This window comes from Aquarana catesbeiana, unplaced genomic scaffold, assembly GCF_042186555.1.
Source record: "Aquarana catesbeiana isolate 2022-GZ unplaced genomic scaffold, ASM4218655v1 unanchor225, whole genome shotgun sequence".
NCBI lineage: Eukaryota > Metazoa > Chordata > Amphibia > Anura > Ranidae > Aquarana > Aquarana catesbeiana.
In genome coordinates, this window is record NW_027362652.1 from 830,935 (window position 1) to 853,680 (window position 22,746).

Here is a 22,746-nt window from a genome sequence, read left to right on the forward strand (position 1 = left end):
ATGCAGATATAGGACACACCCCTTGCCACGCCCCCTTAAAGGAGAATTGTACAAAAAAAACAAGATTGGTTAAACCCACAAGTGCCTTTTTTACCACTATTATTCTTTTATACTGGCTTTTGGCATTTACAAATGCAGAAATTTAGAAATCAGATGAAAGGTTTAGCGCCGGGAAACATTTTTTAACAGCTAAAAAGTGCATTTTATATACATCTATATAGATCAGACCAAAATGAGGGACAAAAGAGGAGGAATGAGGGACAGAGGGACATTGCTCCAAATCAGGGACAGTCCCTCGAAATCAGGGACAGTTGGGAGCTATGAAGATAGCCGTGACGGAATTAGGGTTCCCACCTTATCCCTTTAAACCCGAACACATATAAATTACACAGGTTCTGAGACTAATTTAATGCAGATAAGGCACCCAGTGAGTTTAATTACCACCTTAATCAGCCACAGAATTTGTGTAATCAATATGTGTTCGGGTTTAAAGGGATGAGGTGGCAACTCTAGACGGAATGTCACCTCCGCTCCGTTACACGATTTGACGGGTTACACGATGTGACGGGTCGCCTAGTCTGACGGAACACCGTGTTCACACTATCAGATGTATCCCCAGGCTGCAGTTCCACTCAGCTCCACAAGGACTTGATAGACAGCCATAGACATAGATAAATATAGACAGACAGGAAGTCTCTATGAAAGACAGGAAGTGATGTCGTATATATATATATATATAGACAGGAAATTCCGGGTGAGAGGTGAGTCGGGAGGAAGTAGAGAGAAGACATTGCTGGAAGTGGAGCAGAGGAGGTAATAAGATCTTATTTTCTATTTACACCCAGTAACCCCCCGTCATGTCCGTCCTCTTCCTCCATAGTCACTGTGATGTCTTTTATCTCCAGCAGATGATGATACACACATATATAGTGTGGAAACCTAGATTAACCCCTTCAGGGGCAGAACATTTCCCCATTTATGGGGCTGGGACAATCCCATAATTTTTTAGGGCTCAGAGAAGCTCTAAGACACGGAGAGGGGTCTCTTGGTCTATGATGGTCCTCCCACCTGCACTTACATTTCAGGCCTCCTTACAGAACTCCATCCAGGAAAGGAAGGCGACCTTCACCTTCTTACCAGCTCACTAGTCAAATAAAAATGTTCCAGGATACCAAGTGGAACGAAGAAGGACAGTCCTTCAACACTTGGTGGGCGCTCATTCTTAGATGAGGACTGTTTGTAGAGCATCATTTAACGAGAGACCAGGGGTCAGTGCTATGCGTCCGGGGGAGGCAGTCCAATACCTTTCCATGACACAGGCTCTGGCAGTGCCCGGTGCTGGAATTCAGAGCCCCAGGAGCCCACTGCCGCTCTGTACAATGTTCAGATACTGCAGTATACTTGGCACCAAAGTGTAGCACCCTCCTAGTTTGGTTGCCAAGAGGTTTAGGTAAATTTTAGTTTTTGGCTCCTCTGTAGCCAGTGGAGCAGGATTTGATTGATCCTGGCTGTTCTAGGTTCTGCTGGCTACAGGTTCAACTACTTCCCCCATGCATTCCAGTAAGTTCTGGAATATAGTGGGTTGGGCGAGGCGGACCCTGAATATCAATGCAGCCTCAGCCAATCCCTGGTCAAGAAGGTGACCAGCAAGGGGCTGAGGTGTACATATATAATCAGGGGCCTACAACAGCAGGGTGCTTTGCTGTGGTGGAGAGAGACTCAGCCTGGAGGGTCTGTCTACCCTCCTGGGCTATCTAGCTAGAGCAGGAGTCTTCAAACTGCGGCCCTCCAGGTGTTCAGGAACTACAATTCCCATCATACCTAGTCATGTCTGTGAATGTCAGAGTTTTACAATGCCTCATGGAATGTGTAGTTCTGCAACAGCTGAAGGGCCGTAGTTTGAGGATCCCTGAGCTAGAGTTTACAGGTGGTTAATTGTGGCCCCAGCTCAGGGAGAGTTGGGGGCTGACTGCTGAAGCTGAGAGAACAGTCTGGAGGAGAGTCTGCCAAGGATCTGACCTGGAGGCTCACAGTACAAGGTCTGGCTAGTACTGGAAGGAGGCATCCATGCATACGAGGACACTGTGGGGTTTATTTACTAAAGGCATATCCACTTTGCACTACATGTGCACTGCAAGTGCACTTGGAAGAGCAGTCGCTGTAGATCTGAGGGGGATATGCAAGGAAAAAAAAAACAGCATTTTTGCTTGTACATTATTGGATGATATAAATCAGCAGAGCTTCCTCTCATTTTGATCTTCGCCCTCATTTTGATCTTCGCCCTCATTTTGATCTTCGCCCTCATTTTGATCTTCGCCCTCATTTTGATCTTCGCCCTCATTTCGATCTTCCCCCTCATTTCGAACTTCCCCCTCATTTCGAACTTCCCCCTCATTTCGAACTTCCCCCTCATTTCGAACTTCCCCCTCATTTCGAACTTCCCCCTCATTTCGAACTTCCCCCTCATTTCGAACTTCCCCCTCATTTCGAACTTCCCCCTCATTTCGAACTTCCCCCTCATTTCGAACTTCCCCCTCATATTTCGAACTTCCCCCTCATTTTTCGAACTTCCCCCTCATTTTTCGAACTTCCCCCTCATTTCGAACTTCCCCCTCATTTCGAACTTCCCCCTCATTTCGAACTTCCCCCTCATTTCGAACTTCCCCCTCATTTCGAACTTCCCCCTCATTTCGAACTTCCCCCTCATTTCGAACTTCCCCCTCATTTCGAACTTCCCCCTCATTTCGAACTTCCCCCTCATTTCGAACTTCCCCCTCATTTCGAACTTCCCCCTCATTTCGAACTTCCCCCTCATTTCGAACTTCCCCCTCATTTCGAACTTCCCCCTCATTTCGAACTTCCCCCTCATTTCGAACTTCCCCCTCATTTCGAACTTCCCCCTCATTTCGAACTTCCCCCTCATTTCGAACTTCCCCCTCATTTCGAACTTCCCCCTCATTTCGAACTTCCCCCTCATTTCGAACTTCCCCCTCATTTCGAACTTCCCCCTCATTTCGAACTTCCCCCTCATTTCGAACTTCCCCCTCATTTCGAACTTCCCCCTCAGATCTACAGCGACTGCACTTCCAAGTGCACTTGCAGTGCAAAGTGGATTTGCCTTTAGTAAATCGACCCCTATGAGTAGAGGCTTGAAGGAATGAGATCCTGGAGAAATCGTTTCTGGTTTTGTCCTCTTTTTTGAGACTGTTCCAGACTTGGTGGCTCAGAGCTGTTTCAAGTGTGGGATCCCCCCCTGAAGCTGTATGTCCACAACCCTTTTCATTAAAGGCCTGCCTGTAAAAAAAGGCTATTTTCTACAAGAGAACATCCTCTGTTGAGTTGCACTAGTTCTGGAGTATCCCAAGGCTCATCCTATTCCCCCATGAAAGTTCTTCAAACAATAAACCCAAAGAGGAAACATCTGCCTGGTTATTGTGTGGAGAGACTGATGCTGGGTGCTGTGCATCCAATAGGGAGTAGAACCTGGGATAAACAGGGAAACCCCTTCACCCTGCTGTTCTCCTATCCACACTGGGCTGCCATTGGAGGGAAGAGAACAGAACACTCCCCCCACAGTGCTATACTCCTCCATCAGCATCCTCCTGCCATCCAATCCCTTCTCTTATTGCAGAGAGTGACATCACTCCTGTCAGTCAGCAGGCTGCCAGATATTGGAACCGGAGTTGCAGCCGGAGTTCTGGCAATTATCCGGATTAGCCCGAAAGATTCAGCAAAAGTTAGCAAGTTCCCCTTCCTGGGCATCATCATCATGACCCTACAATGACCTCACAGCATTGCCTCAGAGCAAACAATTCAAAGGATGGATCATTTTTATCATTCCTTGTCTGCAAATCTAAAACAAATCAAAACCAGTTTAGAAACAAACCCAACAGAGAAAAGGGAATTTCTGATCTGGCAGGCCAAGAGGGTTCTGAGTTCTATAATAAACAATAAACAGCCCAGACTAAATGTGTTCCCATGGGGTCCATAGTCCTTAAATGTACAGAAACCCATCTATTACCCCCCTCACATCCACATCCTATTATTGTGAGACCAACACCATCCAAATAATTCTTACCTTCATTTCCCAAAGTTATCTGTCTACAAGAAGACCTGTATAGTTCAAATGACGGCACGAATGAGGATGGAGGAGGACCGGAGTCACATGACTGAGAAGATACTAAACCTCACCCTGGAGATCATCTACCTGCTGACCGGAGAGGTGAGGAGGATTCTGGGAGGTCACATGACATCACTCTTATCTCTATTATTACATAGTTGCATAGTAGGTGAGGTCGAAAAAAGACAAGTCCATAAAGTCCAACCTATGTGTGTGATTATATGTCAGTATTACATTGTATATCCCTGTATGTTGCGGTCATTCAGGTGCTTATCTAATAGTTTCTTGAAACTATCAATGCTCCCCGCTGAGACCACCGCCTGTGGAAGTGAATTCCACATCCTTGCCGCTCTTACAGTAAAGAACCCTCTACGTAGTTTAAGGTTAAACCTCTTTTCTTCTAATTTTAATGAGTGGCAACATGTCTTGTTAAACTCCCTTCTGCAAAAAAGTTTTATCCCTATTGTGGGGTCACCAGTACGGTATTTGTAAATTGAAATCATATCCCCTCTCAAGCGTCTCTTCTCCAGAGAGAATAAGTTCAGAGCTCGCAACCTTTCCTCATAACTAAGATCCTCCAGACCCTTTATTAGCTTTGTTGTCCTTCTTTGTACTCGCTCCATTTCCAGTACATCCTTCCTGAGGACTGGTGCCCAGAACTGGACAGCATACTCCAGGTGCGGCCGGACCAGAGTCTTGTAGAGCGGGAGAATTATCGTTTTATCTCTGGAGTTGATCCCCTTTTTAATGCATGCCAATATTCTGTTTGCTTTGTTAGCAGCAGCTTGGCATAGCATGTCATTGCTGAGCCTATCATCTACTAGGACCCCCAGGTCCTTTTCCATCCTAGATTCCCCCAGAGGTTCTCCCCCCAGTGTATAGATTGCATTCATATTTTTGCCACCCAAATGCATTATTTTACATTTTTCTACATTGAACCTCATTTGCCATGTAGTCGCCCACCCCATTAATTTGTTCAGATCTTTTTGCAAGGTTTCCACGTCCTGCGGAGAAGTTATTGCCCTGCTTAGCTTAGTATCATCTGCAAATGCAGGGATTGAACTGTTTATCCCATCCTCCAGGTCGTTTATGAACAAATTAAACAGGATTGGTCCCAGCACAGAACCTTGGGGAACCCCACTACCCACCCCTGACCATTCCGAGTACTCCCCATTTATCACCACCCTCTTTATCGCCACCCTCTGTATTATTAAAACACAGACCTGACCGGAGAGGTGAGGAGGATTCTGGGAGATCACATGACATCACTCTTACCTGTTAATAAAACACAGACCTGGCTGGAGAGGTGAGGAGGATTCTGAGATTCTAACATGATATTCTATTGGTTCCTCAATACAGAGATTTCCTCCTCTGAAGTCAGGTGATCATATGACCATCACAGTGCCTCCATGTGACTCCCTAAAACCTGAGAGACACAACATGCAGAAGATTCTAGAAGTCACCAAGAAGATGATGGAGCTGCTGACAGGAGAGGTGAGCGGTGCTGGGAATTCTGAGACATTATCCAGTAACAGACAAGGGATGTGTCTGGATGGTGACTATCATTGTGTGTGTCAGGTTCCTATAAGGTGTTACAATTGATGTATACAATTCCTGTAAGGTGCTGTGTGTGTGTGTGTGTTACAATTGATGTCATTTTTCATTATATATGTGAAAACCTGAGTGACTGCAAAGTTGAGGTTTAACCACTTGATATCCGCGCTATAGCCAAATGACGGCTACAGCGCGGACCTGAATTCCCACTGTGCACGTGTGGAGCGCGCTGTGATCACCGAGTCACTGAGACTCGGGTGATCACCGATCCAAGTAAGGGGCCGGTCCTGGCCCCTTACCATGTGATTAGCTGTCAGCCAATGACAGCTGATCACATGATCAAAACAAAAGCTCGGTGATCGTTTTTTTTTTTCTCCTCGCGCTGACAGTACAAGGAGAAAAAAAAGCTGATCACCGGCTCACCAGCAAGGGACATCGGTCCCGAAGAGGAGGAGGCAACAATGCCTCAATTGTGCCACCAGTACCCCCTGCCAGTGCCACCTGACATTGCCACATCACAGTGCCCACCAGTGCCATGTATCAATGCCCATGAGTGCCACCTATCCATGCCTATAAGTGCCACCTATCAGTGCCCACCATTGCCACCTAACAATGCCCACCAGTGGTGCCAATCAGTGCCACCTAGTAGTGTTGCAGATCAATGTACCAGATCAGTGACCATTATTGCCACCTATCAGTGCCCATTGGTGCCGCCTCATCAGCGTACATCAATGAAGGAGAAAAATTACCCTTTTTAAAATTTTATAACAAAATATTAAAAAAAAAAATTTTTTTTTTTTTAAATTCGGTCTTTTACATTTTTTTTTAACAAAAAATAAAAACCGCAGAGGTGATCAAATACCACCAAAAGAAAGCTCTATTTGTGGGGAAAAAATGATAAAAATTTAATTTGGCTACAGTGTTGTATGATCGCGCAATTGTCATTCAAAGTGAGTCAGCGCTGAAAGCTAAAAATTGGTCTGGATAGGAGGGGGGTTTAAGTGCCCTGTAAGCAAGTGGTTAAAGCAGAAGAAGAATAGATGTATGTTTGTCGGAATGAATGTCTTATATCTTTCAGAATGGAAACCTTGGGGATAATAATATTGTGGTTAAAGAAGAGTATACAGAGGAGGATGAAGAGTATGGAGTGATGGAGGAGTTTTCAGAAGGACAGAAAAATATGATGGAGCCTCCTAATACCAGGAACCCACCAGAGAGATGTCCCCGTCCTCTGTATTCCCGGGATTCCACACAGGAAGATCACACCATCCCTCACTGTTATAAGGTTGGTGGGAAGGAACATCTAGAACATGGACTCATGGAGACAATGTGTGAATTTTTTATGTGATTTCACAATATTTAAGCCTTTATTTTACATATGTTATTGTCCGTCATTCTCTTGGTTTAGGGTGAAGATCTGATAGATATAAAAGTTGAAGTTAAGGCAGAAGAAGAAGAAGAAGAAGAGAGGTATGTGAGGGATGATCAGCAGTCTATGGAGGAGGATGGAATAATGAGGACAATAATAGAGGAGGACACTCCTACAGAGATCAGTACAGGTGGGTCATTAACACTAAATACATTCCTCCACCCATACTGTTCACTGATTGGTCCAGAGTAGGGTAAGGACTGGGTGATATCCGCCTGTAATTCCCTTGTCATTTTCCTGAGCTGTGTTCCCCGTCTTGTATTTCTCTCAGATAATCTTTCTTCTCAGCATTGCAGACACAATTTATGTCTCTAGACTGGATTTACATAGATTTAGAGGTTCAGCTGGCAGAAAAATTTTGACTATCTACATGTTGCTCAACCTAGGCGAATGAACTTTGGGTTTTGTGCCCCATGCCAGGGTCTAGCAAGATCTCTGACAGAGGAATTCTGGTTTTCAGGGTTACTTGTTCTGTTGTCTGCTGGCTGTGCCGGGTGGAGGGATATGTCTGTAAAGTCTCAGACCCAAGTCACTGAGTGCAGTCTCAGGAGATGGGAGGCAGCGGTGTGGGATCTCCGCAACTTGTCTCAGTTAATCACTTGCCTACCTGGCACTTTCACCCCCTTCCTGCCCAAGCCATCTTTAAGCTTTCAGCGCTGTCACACTTTGAATGACTATCAATGGGCACTGATAGGCAGAACTTATGAGCACTGATGGGCAGCACAGATAGGCGGCACTGATGATCAGGCAATGATAGCACTAAAAGGCAGCATTGACTGGCATCACTGGGCACTGTTGGGGCTGCACTGACAATCGGGGCACTGATTATCTGTGCAGATCTCCCGTGTGAGGTAATGTCGATGATCGGCTCTCCTCACACGCTGTTAGCATGAGGAGAGGAATGCCAATAACCGGCATTTCCTTGTTTACATTGGACACAGCTGACCACATAGAGCCTCGTCTTCAGCTCTTTACCTGGATCGGTGGACAGAACGCTCCACTGATCGCCACGTGCCAAGAGTAAGAGGACGTCATATGACATCCTCACAGAACGAGTATGCCGTCCGTCATTTGAAAATGTGGGAGGTAGAAATATTTAGGCTTTCATTGATTGCTGAATACCAATATTATGAGTCTTGACCTTTTACACTTTATCAATTATATTGCATGTTACATGCTCCTGACCCCTGCACTATATACTCTACATTGTACATTACATACTTCTCCTCGTTCAAAGGTTTTATTGAAAGATCAACATATGGTAACAAGTATAATGTATCAATTAAAGGTATTTTAGTAGTTGCATGTAAATTAAAGAACCAGGTTACGGCATTGTATTAAATACATTACATACTTCTGACCCCTGCACATGTTGTACATTACATAATTCTGATACTATATAGTCCTAACTGTCGTATTTTACACAATATGTTGTACATTACATAGTCCTGACTTCTGCTCTCTACCCTGTAATAAATATATATATATATATATATATATAAACATAATATGTATTCTCTTTTGTTACACCCATTTTCTACCAGCTGGACATTTTATATCTGATGATTTGATTGGAGCACAGACTTTTACATGGTGATAATAATGTGATAACATCCTCAAACTTTGGAACCTTAAGCAGAAAGTGATAATGAGGGAGGAGTCAGTAACCCAATGATGGTGGTCTTCAGGATCAGTCCAGTCTTTATCTTGGTTGTTCTCCCCCATCCTCACTCTCTGACCTCTGGTGGGGCTCAGCCCCGCTGTTATTCATGACCAAATCATGGGCTAAATAAGGAAGTGCAGGACTTCTTGTGTTGGGAAGATGGCAATGAGTGATAGAGGGGGTGGGGACACTCGTCCTATAATCCCCTCATCACTGTCACTCCTATAAAAGACAGTTCTCGCTGTTTCCTCACTCTCTGACTAATGTCCATGAATAAAGAAATGGACTGGTAGGAGATCAGAGGACCCATTTACTAGTTACCTTGAGGGTGGAATTGTAAGATCCTCAGAGACAAAGCTGCCTGATGTGGGCGGAGTCCTGGTTTAGGGGAACCAATCTGCTCATGTCTAGTAATAATCTTTTTATCTCTATTTTAGTAGATGGACGGGAGATGAGGAAAACCTCAGAGGATTGTCTCACTTTGTCTCCAGACTGTAAAGTAGAAGATGAGGACATCACACAGTATAGTCCAGGAGAAAACCCGACTACCTCAAATGTCCATCCGGCACCACACAGTGTAGATGGACCATCGTATTCCTCTTATCCTGAGGAACCTCAGACTGTGAGGGATGGTGCCGTCCTTCCAACAGAGAAGAGCTTTTCCTGTACTGAGTGCGGGAAGTGTTTCCATTTTAAATCCAATCTTAATGTGCATAAAAGAACTCACACAGGTGAGGAGGCGTATACCTGTCCTGAATGCGGGAAATCTTTTTTAAAGACATCACTACTTATCTCACATCAGAGGTCTCACACAGGGGAGAAGCCATTTTCCTGTCCTGAGTGCGGGAAATGTTTTTCACGGAAGTCATATCTTTGCAGACATCAGAGATTGCACATGGGATTGAAGCCGCATGCCTGTCCTGAGTGCGGGAGATGTTTTTCAAAAAAGGCAAATCTTTATACGCATCAGAGATTGCACACGGGAGAGAAGCCCCATGCCTGTCCCGAGTGTGGGAAATGTTTTTCACAGATGTCCATTCTTTACAGACATCAGAGATTGCACACAGGTGAGAAGCCGTATTCCTGTGCCGAGTGCGGGAAAAGCTTTGTACAAAAATCACTACTTGTTGCACATCAGAGATCTCACACGGGGGAAAAGCCATATTCTTGTCCTGAGTGCGGGAAATCTTTTTCAAGGAAGTCCAGTCTTTACTTACATCAGATATCTCACATGAGGGAGAAGAATCTTTTATGAGTGAGGGAATTGTTCCTCACTGAAGTCCTGTCTTCCTGTACATCAGGGGATCCCACACAACCCTCGAGGTGTATTAGTGCCTTGAGTGCGGGAAATGTCTTCTATATGAATGTTGCTGGACATCACAGCTCTCATGTGGGGAAGAAGCACACCCTGATATACACCTCAGATATACTCCATGGCTGATCTTCATCATGTAAGAAAAAGTTCATAAGGAGATCAGAGATCACCAAAGACATGGATGAAGTGTTGTTTTGCCATTGATAGCAGTAGAAAAATAAAAATGGAGTCCTTACCTTTCATTGGCTGAGAACATTGTGTGGTGTAATCTTTCACAAAAGAAATGTAAGCTGCTAAATGAATAGACCTCCTAACCAGGTTATTACCAGGCTGCAGCTAGGGGGAGCTCTAATGTTAAGAGTGTGACCACAGGAGAGTGATCCCATCTAGCTCACATTAACCCTTTTACTGCAAGAGCTGTTTCTGTATTATTTTTGTACACGTGTTAAAAAGCAAATTTTGGGCCTGAAGATTAGTTAAAATCCATAAACATATATTTTCTAAAAACAGAGACCCTGGAGAATAAAATGGTGGTAAAGCTTATATTATTTCTATACTGGTGGGCATCTATTTGCTTACGGTTAATGCTCTACTGAAGTAGTTCTACTTCCGGTTACTTTGATTAGATTACACTGCCAACTTTATTATCAAACTGTCAGAAACCATGAAATAAGACCAAGACAGAAGTACAGTTAAATCACACATGTTTAATAATAAAAGTAAACAGAACAAACGTAGTCAAAGCATAGCCAAAGTTCAGTAACTGGAAGGGATAGTCAGCCAAGCCAGATGTCAGGGATCAATGTAGTGGAACAGCAAGCAGGATCTGGAGCCAGAAGGGATGTCAGCAAAGCAAGTCTTTGAACAGGAACACAGGAGAAAGTCTCTGTGATATTGACCAAGGCAAAGGCAGAGATCCTCTGGACTGGACGCTTAAGTAGGCAGGAGCCTTTTATTCCCATCTCTGGGCCTTTTGTTATGGTCCCACAGTTAACCCAGTCCACATGTTCTGCAGCTGGCCCCCTTCCTGCTTAGTTGCCAAAATTTCCAAAAAAAATTCAGGGACAATTTCTTTGCTATGTGTTCAGCCAGCTATTGTAGGCAGAAGCCTCTGAAGATGTGGGCACAGCACCCCCGGCGCCTGCCAGAGCCTGGAGCCCCTGAACTCCTTCAACTTTCTCTCCACTCCCAGGCCCAAAGACAATCTGACCAGGGTCTGGAGAATAAGGACGGGCGGGAGGCGCAGGCAGCCAGGGACCACTCCACCTCACAGAGATCCGCTGCAGAGCACCTCCGTGACCACAAAAATGGGTCCTGCCTGCTGCTGCTATGGAAGGTACTGTACTGACCATCACACACACCTTCCGGCAGATAGGGACTGGGACATGGGGGCACAAAAGGGGCTGCAGACAGGGTTAGGGATCTCTCTCTCACCCCCCACTCTCTCTCTCACTGTCACCCCCTCTCTCTCTCACCTTCCTCTCTCTCTGTCAGGGGGTTATAAGGAATGCATGGAGTGTGCTGCGAGTATAGGGATGTATGAAGAATGCATGGAGTGTGCTGTGAGTATAGGGAGTGTATGGGGAATGCATGGAGTGTGCTGTGAGTATAGGGGGTGCTGGTGTATGGGGAATGCATGGAATGTGTTGTGAGTATAGGGGGGGTATGGGGAATGCATGGAGTGTACTTATATTTGATCTTTTTTTTTTTTTGGTGGGGGGGTGCAAGTAGCAGGTCTTGCCTAGGGCGCAGAATAGTCTAGCTTTGGCCCTGCACACACCTGTACACCTTCCAGCACACCTCCATATGCCCCAACATGTCTTCATAACCCCCAGCACATCTCAACACCTTCCTGCGCATCTCTGCACCCCCACACCTCCATACCTCCACACAAACACCTTTGAAACTCCCAGCATCCTCTGTATCCCTCTAGCACACCTTTGTACCCCGCAGCACGCCTTTGTAACCATCAGCACAACCTGTGTCTTCCCAGCACATCTATGTACTTAACCACACATCTTTGCACACCCCAAACCCCTAACAAACTGCTGTACCCACTTGCACATCTCTGGACCTGAACCCCCCCAACAAACCTCCGATCCCCAGTACACATAACTGTACTTTCAGTCCTCCTCCAGCACATCTCTGCAACCTATTCAAAGAGGAATGTCAGTCACTACATGGCCACTTATCTCTGCTGCCCATAATGATCAGCAGCTCTGTAGTGCCTGGCATCTCCCTCTTCCCCTCTGGCCAGCAGTTCATCCTATACAGAAATGCTGCATAAGCTGTGTAGGAAAAACAAGGCTGCAGATTTTCTGGTGTCCAAGGAGCATACATTACCCATCTAATTTCCTGACTACCTATCATATTTCTTGAGTCCCTGAAGTACCAGGTCAGGAGATACACCCACAAAATTACCACATTTTGGAAAGTTTGCCACAAAATTTTTGGAATCTGCAGGAAAATGTATGTTTTTTTTGCACAAAGTTGTCAATAAATAAGATATTTCTAACACACATCATAGGCGTACTTTGAATTACACCCCAAAACACATTCTGCTACTCCTCCTAAGTATGGCAGTACCACATGCGTGAGGCTTTTTTTTTAATAGTCTATCTACATAGAGTGGCCCAAAATCCAAGGGGCACCTTTAGGTGTTCTAGCTAAATAAATTACACATAATTTCCTTACTACCTAATCACATTTTTGGAGGCTTTGGAGAACCAGGACAGTAGAAATACCAATGAAATTACCACATTTTAAAGAGTAAGCATCCCAAGGTGTTTTTTAACAGCCATGGTGAGTCTTTTTTCCACAAGATTTTGGAATATGCGGAAAGAAAATAATTTTTTTTTTTTTTTACATAAAGTTGTCAATTTAATAAGATATTTTTCACACACAGTATGAGCATACTTAGAACTACACCCCAAAACACATTCTACTACTCTTCCTCAGTACCGTAATACCACATTTGTTAGACTTTTTCACTGTCTGGACTAATTATGTTAGAGAGTGATAGGTGTCCCAGGAGCCGCACGTCAAGTCAAAGACTGCTGTGTAATAGTGATTATTAAAATTATTATTCTTAATTTTCATTGTTTTGGTAGTGCCTAAAAAAATCCCACCCCCAGGGGTTCTCTTTCTCTGTGTATTATTGAATGGCAGTCTCAGCCTGGACCCCCACCAGCCCACACACCCAACACGTTTCGCTCCACCTTCCGGCGCTTACTCTCGGACTGATTATGGACCGGACATTATCTCATGTGTCTCACAAATCAACCAGTTGTATCAAAATCAACATACTGTAATATACAACTGATCAGGGAATATAGCTTAGTGTAGCGCCACCCACAGTAGAGCAGTTACAGTTAATATAAGCCAAGCAAACCTAGCCTGCTGTTATGTGGCTGCCCCCAGAAATGTCATATTTACTAGTTAGTAGGTACAGGGGGCTAAAGGAATAACAAAGGAGTTACTGTATAGATGTCCACAAGGGATGGCTAGGACTGGGTTCTCGCTGTCAGACCTGCAGATGGGTCAGTTCAGGTGGCAGGTGGTGGCATAGTAAGCATAGAGGCAAAGGATTGGACCAGGCAGTAGACAGAAACATGGTCAATAAGCAGGCCAGGGTCAGTACAGGCAGCAGGAAGAGGCAACTCTGAAAAGAAGAAAGAAATGGCTGCACATCCAGAACTTCCCATTGCCTTTTAGTTTGCTTCACAAAGATAACACCAGAGACACCAAACTGTGGTCACTTAGACGCGTTTCACACATACATCTTGTGCTTAATCATTACCAGAGGCAACTCTGCACTGATGTGGCGGTGATCAGGAACACTGTTCTGGTGACCCTGGGGCTTGTGTAGCAGTGATCAGGAACCCTGTTGCTGGCTTATACTGGTCTGATAACACTGGGGACTGGTGTGGCAGCAATGATAAACACTTGCTGTCTTACACTGGTCTGGTGACTGGTGGGACTGGTGTGGCAGCAATCAGGGACACCATTGCTGCCTTACACTGGTCTGGTTATACTGCAACTGATGTGGTGGTGATAAGGGAACACTGTTGCTGGCATACACCGCTGCACTGGTCTGGTGTGGTGACAATTTAGGAACAGGGATTCTAGCCACACTGGTCTGGTGACACTGTGACTGGTGTGGTGATTTGAGATGTCTGTGACTGGTTGCATTCTTAGGGCTCATCCACAGGTGAGGTTGGGGGAAGTAAAACCTTATAGATACGCTGCTATTTTACCACCCCTCAACCACTACCCCCTGTAGCTGCAGAGGCAGTGACCGGGAGTACAAACAAGCCATGGCCGTGATACTTCGCTTCACAGCCTTGGCAGTAATTATACCCCCTTTATGCCCACTGATTGCAACCCATTCAAAGAAATGGGGGGAGCTTGCGCAGTGTCCAAGAGGTTAAAGCAAGCAGTGAGGAGGCGATACAATGCTTCCTCACTGTCTTTCAAATGCATCACACAGGTCAGGTCCTTGTGATGACCCTATGACTGATATGGCAGTTATCAGGGACACTGAGACTGGTATAACAGTGATTGGGTACACTGACTATTGTGGCGGTGATTAGGGACACTGGGACTGGTTTGGTGGTGATTAGGGACACTGAGACTGGTATGACAGTGATCAGGGACACTGTGACTGGTGTGGAGGTGATCAGGGACACTGTGACTGGTGTGGAGGTGATGAGGGACACTGTGACTGGTGTGGAGGTGATCAGGGACACTGTGACTGGTGTGGAGGTGATCAGGGACACTGTGACTGGTGTGGAGGTGATCAGGGACACTGGGACTGGTTTGGAGGTGATCTGGGACTGGTCTGACAATGATTGGGGACACTGTGACTAATATGGTGGTGATTAGGGACACTGTGACTGGTGTGGAGGTGATCAGGGACACTGGGACTGGTGTGACAGTGATCAGGGACACTGTGACTAATGTGGTGGTGATTAGGGACACTGGGACTGATGTGGAGGTGATGAGGGACATTGTGACTGGTGTGGAGGTGATCAGGGACACTGAGACTGGTATGACAGTAATCTGGGACACTGTGACTAATGTGGCAGTGATCAGTGACACTGTGACTGGTGTGGAGGTGATGAGGGACACTGTGATTGGTGTGGAGGTGATAAGGGACAATGTGACTGGTGAGGAGGTGATCAGGGACACTGGGACTGGTTTAGAGGTGATCAGGGACACTGGGACTGGTGTGGAGGTGATGAGGGACACTGTAATTGGTGTGTAGGTGATGAGGGACACTGTGACTGGTGAGGAGGTGATCAGGGACACTGGGACTGGTGTGGCATTGATCAGTGACACTGTGACTGGTGTGGAGGTGATGAGGGACACTGTGACTGGTGTGGAGATGATGAGGGACACTGTGACTGGTGTGGAGATGATGAGGGACACTGTGACTGGTGAGGAGGTGATCAGGGACACTGGGATGGGTGTGGCAGTGATCAGGGACACTGGGACTGGTTTGGAGGTGATCAGGGACACTGGGACTGGTGTGGAGGTGATAAGGGACACTGTTACTGGTGAGGAGGTGATCAGGGACACTGTGACTGGTGTGGAGGTGATCAAAGACACTGTGACTGGTGTGGAGAAGATCAGGGACACTGTGACTGGTGTTGCGGTGATCAGGGACACTATGACTGGTGTGGCGGTGATCAGGGACACTGGGACTGATGTGGCATTGATCAGGGCCACTGTGATTAGTGTGGTGGTGATCAGGGACATGGAGACTGGTACGACAGTGATCTGGGACACTGTGACTAATGTGGCAGTGATCAGGGACACTAGGACTGGTGTGGAGGTGATCATGGACACTGTGACTGGTGTGGAGATGATCAGCGACACTGGGGCTGGTGTGGAATCCATCAGGGACACTGTGAATGGTGTGGAGGTGATCAGGGACACTGTGAATGGTGTGGAGGTGATCAGGGACACTGTAACTGGTGTGGAGGTGATCAGGGACACTGAGACTGGTATGACAGTGATTGGGGACACTGTGACTAATGTGGTGGTGATCAGGGACACTGGGACTGATGTGGAGGTGATCATGGACACTGTGACTGGTGTGGAGATGATCAGCGACACTGGGGCTGGTGTGGAATCGATCAGGGACACTGTGAATGGTGTGGAGGTGATCAGGGACACTGTGAATGGTGTGGAGGTGATCAGGGACACTGTAACTGGTGTGGAGGTGATCAGGGACACTGAGACTGGTATGACAGTGATTGGGGACACTGTGACTAATGTGGTGGTGATCAGGGACACTGGGACTGATGTGGAGGTGATGAGGGACACTGGGACTGGTGTGGAGATGATCAGCGACACTGGGACTGGTGTGGCATTAATCAGGGACACTGGAACTGGTGTGGAGATGATAAGGGACACTGGGACTGGGGTGGCGGTTATCAGGGACATTGTGACTGGTGTGTAGGTGATGAGAGACACTGAGACTGGTATGACAGAAATCTGGGACACTGTGACTAATGTGGCAGTGATCAGTGACACTGTGACTGGTGTGGAGGTGATGAGGGACACTGTGACTGGTGAGGAGGTGATCAGGGACACTGGGACTGGTTTGGAGGTGATCAGGGACATTGGGACTGATGTGGCATTGATCAGTGACACTGACTGGTGTGGGGGTGATGAGGCACACTGTGACTGGTGAGGAGGTGATCAGGGACACTGGGACCTGGTGTGGAGGTGATAAGGGACACTGTGACTGGTGAGGAGGTGATCAGGGACACTGGGACTGGTTTGGAGGTGATCGGGGACACTGGGACTGGTGTGGCATTGATCAGGGACACTGTGATTGGTGTGACGGTGAGCAGGGACACTGTGACTGGTGTAGCAGTGATCAGGGACACTGTGATTGGTATGGCGTTGATCAAGGACACTGGGACTGGTGTGGCAGTGATCAGGGACACTGTGACTGGTGTGGTGATGATCAGGGACACTGAGACTGGTGTGGCAGTGATCAGGGACACTGTGACTGGTGTGGAGAAAATCAGGGACACTGGGACTGGTGTCGCGGTGATCAGAGACACTATGACTGGTGTGGCAGTGATCAGGGACACTGTGACTGGTACGACAGTGATCTGGGACACTGTGACTAATGTGGCAGTGATCAGGGACACTGAGACTGGTGTGGAGGTGATCATGGACACTGTGACTGGTGTGGAGAAGATCAGGGACACTGTGACTGGTGTTGCGGTGATCAGGGACACTGGGACTGATGTGGCATTGATCAGGGACACTGTGATTAGTGTGGTGGTGATCAGGGACACGGAGACTGGTACAACAGTGATCTGGGACACTGTGACTAATGTGGCAGTGATCAGGGACACTGTGACTGGTGTGGAGGTGATCATGGACACTGTGACTGGTGTGGAGAAGATCAGGGACACTGTGACTGGTGTTGCGGTGATCAGGGACACTGGGACTGATGTGGCATTGATCAGGGACACTGTGATTAGTGTGGTGGTGATCAGGGACACGGAGACTGGTACAACAGTGATCTGGGACACTGTGACTAATGTGGCAGTGATCAGGGACACTGAGACTGGTATGACAGTGATTGGGGACACTGTGACTAATGTGGTGGTGATGAGGGACACTGTGATTGGTGTGGAGGTAATGAGGGACACTGGGACTGGTGTGGAGATGATCAGCGACACTGGGACTGGTGTAGCATTAATCAGGGACACTGGGACTGGGGTGGCGGTTATCAGGGACACTGGGACTGGTGTGGAGGTGATAAGGGACACTGGGACTGGGGTGGCGGTTATCAGGGACACTGGGACTGGTGTGGAGGTGATAAGGGACACTGGGACTGGGGTGGCAGTGATTGGGGAAACTATGACTAATGTGGCAGTGATTAGGGACACTGTAACTGTTGTGGAGGTGATCAGGGACCCTGGGACTAGTATGGCAGTGATCGGGGACACTGAGACTAATGTGGCAGTGATCAGGGACACTGTAACTGGTGTGGAGGTGATGAGGGACACTGTAACTGGTGTGGAGGTGATGAGGGACACTGTAACTGGTGTGGAGGTGATCAGGGACACTGTGACTGGTGTGGCGGTGATCAGCGACACTGCGACTGGTGTGGTGGTACTTAGAGACACTGTGACTGGTGTGGGGGTGATCAGGGATACTGTGACTGGTTTGAGGGTGATTTGGGATACTGTAACTGGTGTAGCAGTGATCAGGGACACTGTGACTAGCATGACAGTTAATAGAGACACTGTGACTGATGTGGCATTGGTCAGGGACCCTGTGATTAGCATGGTGGTTAATAGTGACACTGTGACTGATGTGGCAGTGATCAGGGACACTTACTGGTGCATCAGTGATTAGGGACACTGGTCTGGCAGCAATGGTCTGGTGACATACTGTTGCGGTGGTGAGCATACCTCCCAACTGTCCCTGATTTTGAGGGACTGTCCCTGATTTGGAGCAATGTCCCTCTGTCCCTCATTCCTCTCATTTGTCCCTCATTTTCATCTGATCTATATAGTTGTATATAAAATGCACTTTTTATCTTTCAAAAAGTGTTTCCCAGAGCTAAACCGTTCATCTAATTTCTAAATTGCTGCATTTGTACATTTTAAAAGCCAATATAAAGGAATAGTAGTGCTAAAAAAAAGCACTTGTGGATTTAATTAACCTTTTTTTTGGTTATTTCTCCTTTAAGTGGGTGTGGCGGGGGGGTGTCCTATGCCTACATACATTTGCTAGTAGGTGTCCCTTATTCCCATCTCAAAATGTTGGGAGGTATAGTGGTGATCAGAGACAATGTTGTCAAACTGTATCATTTTTTTCTTTTTAAATTTTACCGTTGCTTTGACACAAGACACATTCTACAGCAAAATGTTAAAAATTCCCCAAATCTACACACAAGACCCTTTGGAGTCTGGTATGCATTCTAATAGGGTTTAAACCTTTTTATCATGCCAACCCTTAACACTTTAGAAGCGCCGCGCACGGCAATTCTTTTTTTGCAGTATACTGTACACTACAGGATTGTAAAAGATCTGCGACACCTTTGGGTGCCCCAAGAAGAGTAATAATGTGGCACACATAGCGCGCTGTGACAAACAGTGGATGTGCGAGGACTGCAGGGGATGATCAGAAAGGAACCCCCACCCTGGAATATGGGAACTTTCATCCCTCCCCCCTTTAGATAAGGAAGACTCTCAGCTAAGAGGACTTCAGGGGGGTGATCAAATGGGAATACAGGAACTCCCCTCCCACCCCTCTCCAGTTAAAAAAGACCACAGCTGAGAGGACTTCAGGGGGAATAAGAGGGGACCCCTCTCCAGGAACATAGGAGCCCCCCTCCAGTTAAAGAAGACCCCAGTTGGGAGGACTGCAGGGGAGGGTGATAAGAGGGGACCTCCCTCTAAGAACATAGGAGCCCCCCTTCAGTTAAAGAAGACCCCAGTTGGGAGGACTGCAGGGGAGGGTGATAAGAGGGAACCTTCCTCCAGAAACATAGCAGCCCCCCTCCAGTTAAAGAAGACCCCAGTTGTGAGGACTGCAGGGGGGGTGATAAGAGGGGACCTTCCTCTAGGAACATAGGAGCCCCCCCCCAGTTAAAGAAGACCCCAGTTGTGAGGACTGTGTGTGTGTGGGGGGTGATAAGAGGGGACCTTCCTCCAGTAACATAAGAGCCCCCTCCAGTTAAAGAAGACCCCAGCTGGGAGGACTGCATCCAGAGCCATACACACAGCAGCAAAGGTCACAGTGCAGAGAGGGGGAGGCTCACACTAGCAGAGAAGGTGGAAGAAATCCTGCACAGTCCTGATGTCTGTGACTGAGATGTGAGGTGACTGTCACTGCTGCTTCCAATGCTGGATCTGTTCTCCACACTGCCAAAACCACCCTCCCTCCCTTCACTGTACCTGGACAGCCGATCCGATCCCGGGCTCTGCACAAAGGGGAGGCTGGAGGATCTAGAGTGGAGGTCCGGATGAGCTTGCGCAGTTAAAGTTCCCGCTACCAATATAGTTAAAAACACTGCTAGCCAACGGGAGGGGAGAGGAAGAGAGGAGGATTGGTGCTGCGGAGCTGCCACTGATGTGTCCGGGTGTAAGGCGGACTGAAAGTAGGGTTGCCACCTCATCCCTTTAAACCCGAACACATATTAATTACACAGGTTCTGTGGCCGATTAAGGTGGTAATTAAACTCACTTGGTGCCTTATCTGCATTAAATTAGCCTCAGAACTTGTGTAATTCATATGTGTTCGGGTTTAAAGGGATGAGGTGGCAACCATAACTGAACACGGGGCAGAGGATTCAAAACCCGTACTGCCCAGGTGAGTTCCGGAAAGGTAGTAACCCTAGGTTCTAAGAGAGAGCCTCACAAATGCCTAAGGTCCCCCAGGAAAATCCATATCAGACCCTTAAGACGAGCACAGACATCTCAACCTGCAAAAACTCATTTTAGGGAGGCGGCAAAATATTTTTTAAATCACTTCTTCAATATTTTTTCACAGTGCTTCTGGGGAAGGGGGTGGGTGGCAGTGGACGGTGGCAGTAGTTTTTTTTATTTTTAATAATTCATTTTTTTACAATTTAATTTGTTAAAAAAAAAATTCACAATGCTTTTTTGGAGGGAGGGGGTTGGGGCAGTGGACAGTGTTGGTAGGGCAGGTGATAGTGGTGATAGTGGGAGGGGGGGAAGGAGAAGCGGCTGTCAGCTAAAAATCTATACAAAGGAGATCGGTGTTCACAGCTGTTCCCCGCCGCACCGATCATTCCCGGGAGATCGGGAGTCGCTTGCGGGTGTGAGGGAGCCACCACTGAAATGCGGGAGACTCCCGCACCTCCTGGAAGACATAGAAAAAATGGAGGAGAAAAAGAGAACTGATGGGCTCCAATTTGGCAATATGATTACAAGGAGCAAGTTGCTACCAATAACAGCAACTGCTAATGATGGGCTAATTGCACACATCACAGTTACAATAGTACAGTGCTTTTGGTGCGTTACTCTGAATTAGTTTAGCATATAGAAAAAAGAAGTGGAATTAAAGAGGTAATTCCAAGGAAAGCAATTCATCAGGGAGGAACAGGCAATTCTTCCTCGTGGAAGACTCCCGCACCTCGCGGGAGAATTGGGATGTCTGCGAGCATGCAGCCTGGTTGGCCAGGAAAAGAGGATAGAAAGGTGAGTGTGCAATAGTATTTAGCAGTAATGCCGCGTACACACGAGCGGACTTTACGACAGACTTTGCCCGGCGGACGGGATTTGGTCGGACAATTCGATCGTGTGTGGGCTCCAGCGGACTTTGTTTTCTCAAAAGTTGGACGGACTTAGATTTGAAACATGTTTTAAATTAATCCGTCGAAATCGAGTCCGGTCGAAAAGTCCGCCGTCTGTATGCTAGTTCGACGGACAAAAAGCCACGCTAGGGCAGCTATTGGCTACTGGCTATGAACTTCCTTGTTTTAGTCCGGTGTACGTCATCACGTACGAATTCGACGGACTTTGGTGGATTGTGTGTAGGCAAGTTCGTTCATTCAGAAAGTCCGTCATAAAGTCCGCCGGGCAAAGTCTGCCGTAAAGTCCACTCGTGTGTACGCGGCATTAGAGTAACAGGAAATGTGTTGCATGGAGACAACCCCTATATACAGTACATACACACACAGAACAGGCTGTGTTCACACTATGAGATGTATCTCGGGGCTGCAGTTCCTTTGAGCTCCACAAGGTGGTGATCTCACTTATAGTCTCTATAAGGAAGTCTCTATGGAATACAGGCAGTAAGTGATGTCAGGTACAGACAGGAAGTTCCGGGTGAAAGGTGAGTCGGGAGGAAGTAGAGAGAAGACATTGCTGGAAGTGGCAGTAGAGGAGGTAATAAGATCTTATTTTCTATTTACACCCAGTAACCCCCCCGTCATGTCCGTCCTCTTCCTCCATAGTCACTGTGATGTCTTTTATCTCCAGCAGATGATGATACACACATATATAGTGTGGAAACCTAGATTAACCCCTTCAGGGGCAGAACATTTTCTCACTTACAGGGCCGAAACATTCTCTTCATTTTGGAGATAAATTCTAGTAATGTGGTCCTCTAAACAAACAGCACTGACAATAAATAGAGAAGACAATGACCATCCTGACCATACATGGCCTACAAAGGGAAATTATTACTTTGTACAGTCTGGAGGAATGAAGGGAAAGGGGAGACACGACTGAAACCTTTAAAGTGGAAGTCCGTGCGAAAACTAAAATCCCTGCATCTATAAACACCACGGACCTAACACTAACCTCTCTATCCCTGTAAAGAAAAGATGAATATACATACCTTTTTGCAGCGGTGGAAGCTCTGCAGAGGACACGGAGGACAACGGCTGTGAAATGAACGGGAAGTGACGTCACCTATAGAGTTACTATGGGGCTTCCGTTGTCCTCCGTCTCCTCTGCACCCGCCTACACAGTGAAGCCGCGGCTGACAGCTCAGCGTGGGATCAGATCGGATCGGCTTCCAAAAAGGTATGTATACTCGTTTATTCTTTACAGGGAAAAAGAGGTTGGTGTTAGATCCGTGGTGTTCTATAGATGCAGGGATTTTAGTATTTGCATGGACTTCCACTTTGAAGCGGGTGAATAGAGTTCAGGAGG

General features: G+C 46.9%; 1 protein-coding gene across 1 annotated transcript in view; it reads left to right on the forward strand.

The window, feature by feature from the left end:
* The first annotated feature begins 708 nt into the window (after window positions 1-708).
* LOC141121553 (uncharacterized) overlaps window positions 709-22,746 on the forward strand; it is a 52,412-nt gene continuing 30,374 nt past the window's right edge. The window contains exons 1-2 of the mRNA XM_073611181.1: window positions 709-813; window positions 4,094-4,222. Of these exons, the coding sequence (XP_073467282.1) occupies window positions 4,127-4,222 (96 nt within the window). The 5' untranslated portion in view covers window positions 709-813; window positions 4,094-4,126. The remainder of the gene's footprint in view (window positions 814-4,093; window positions 4,223-22,746) is intronic.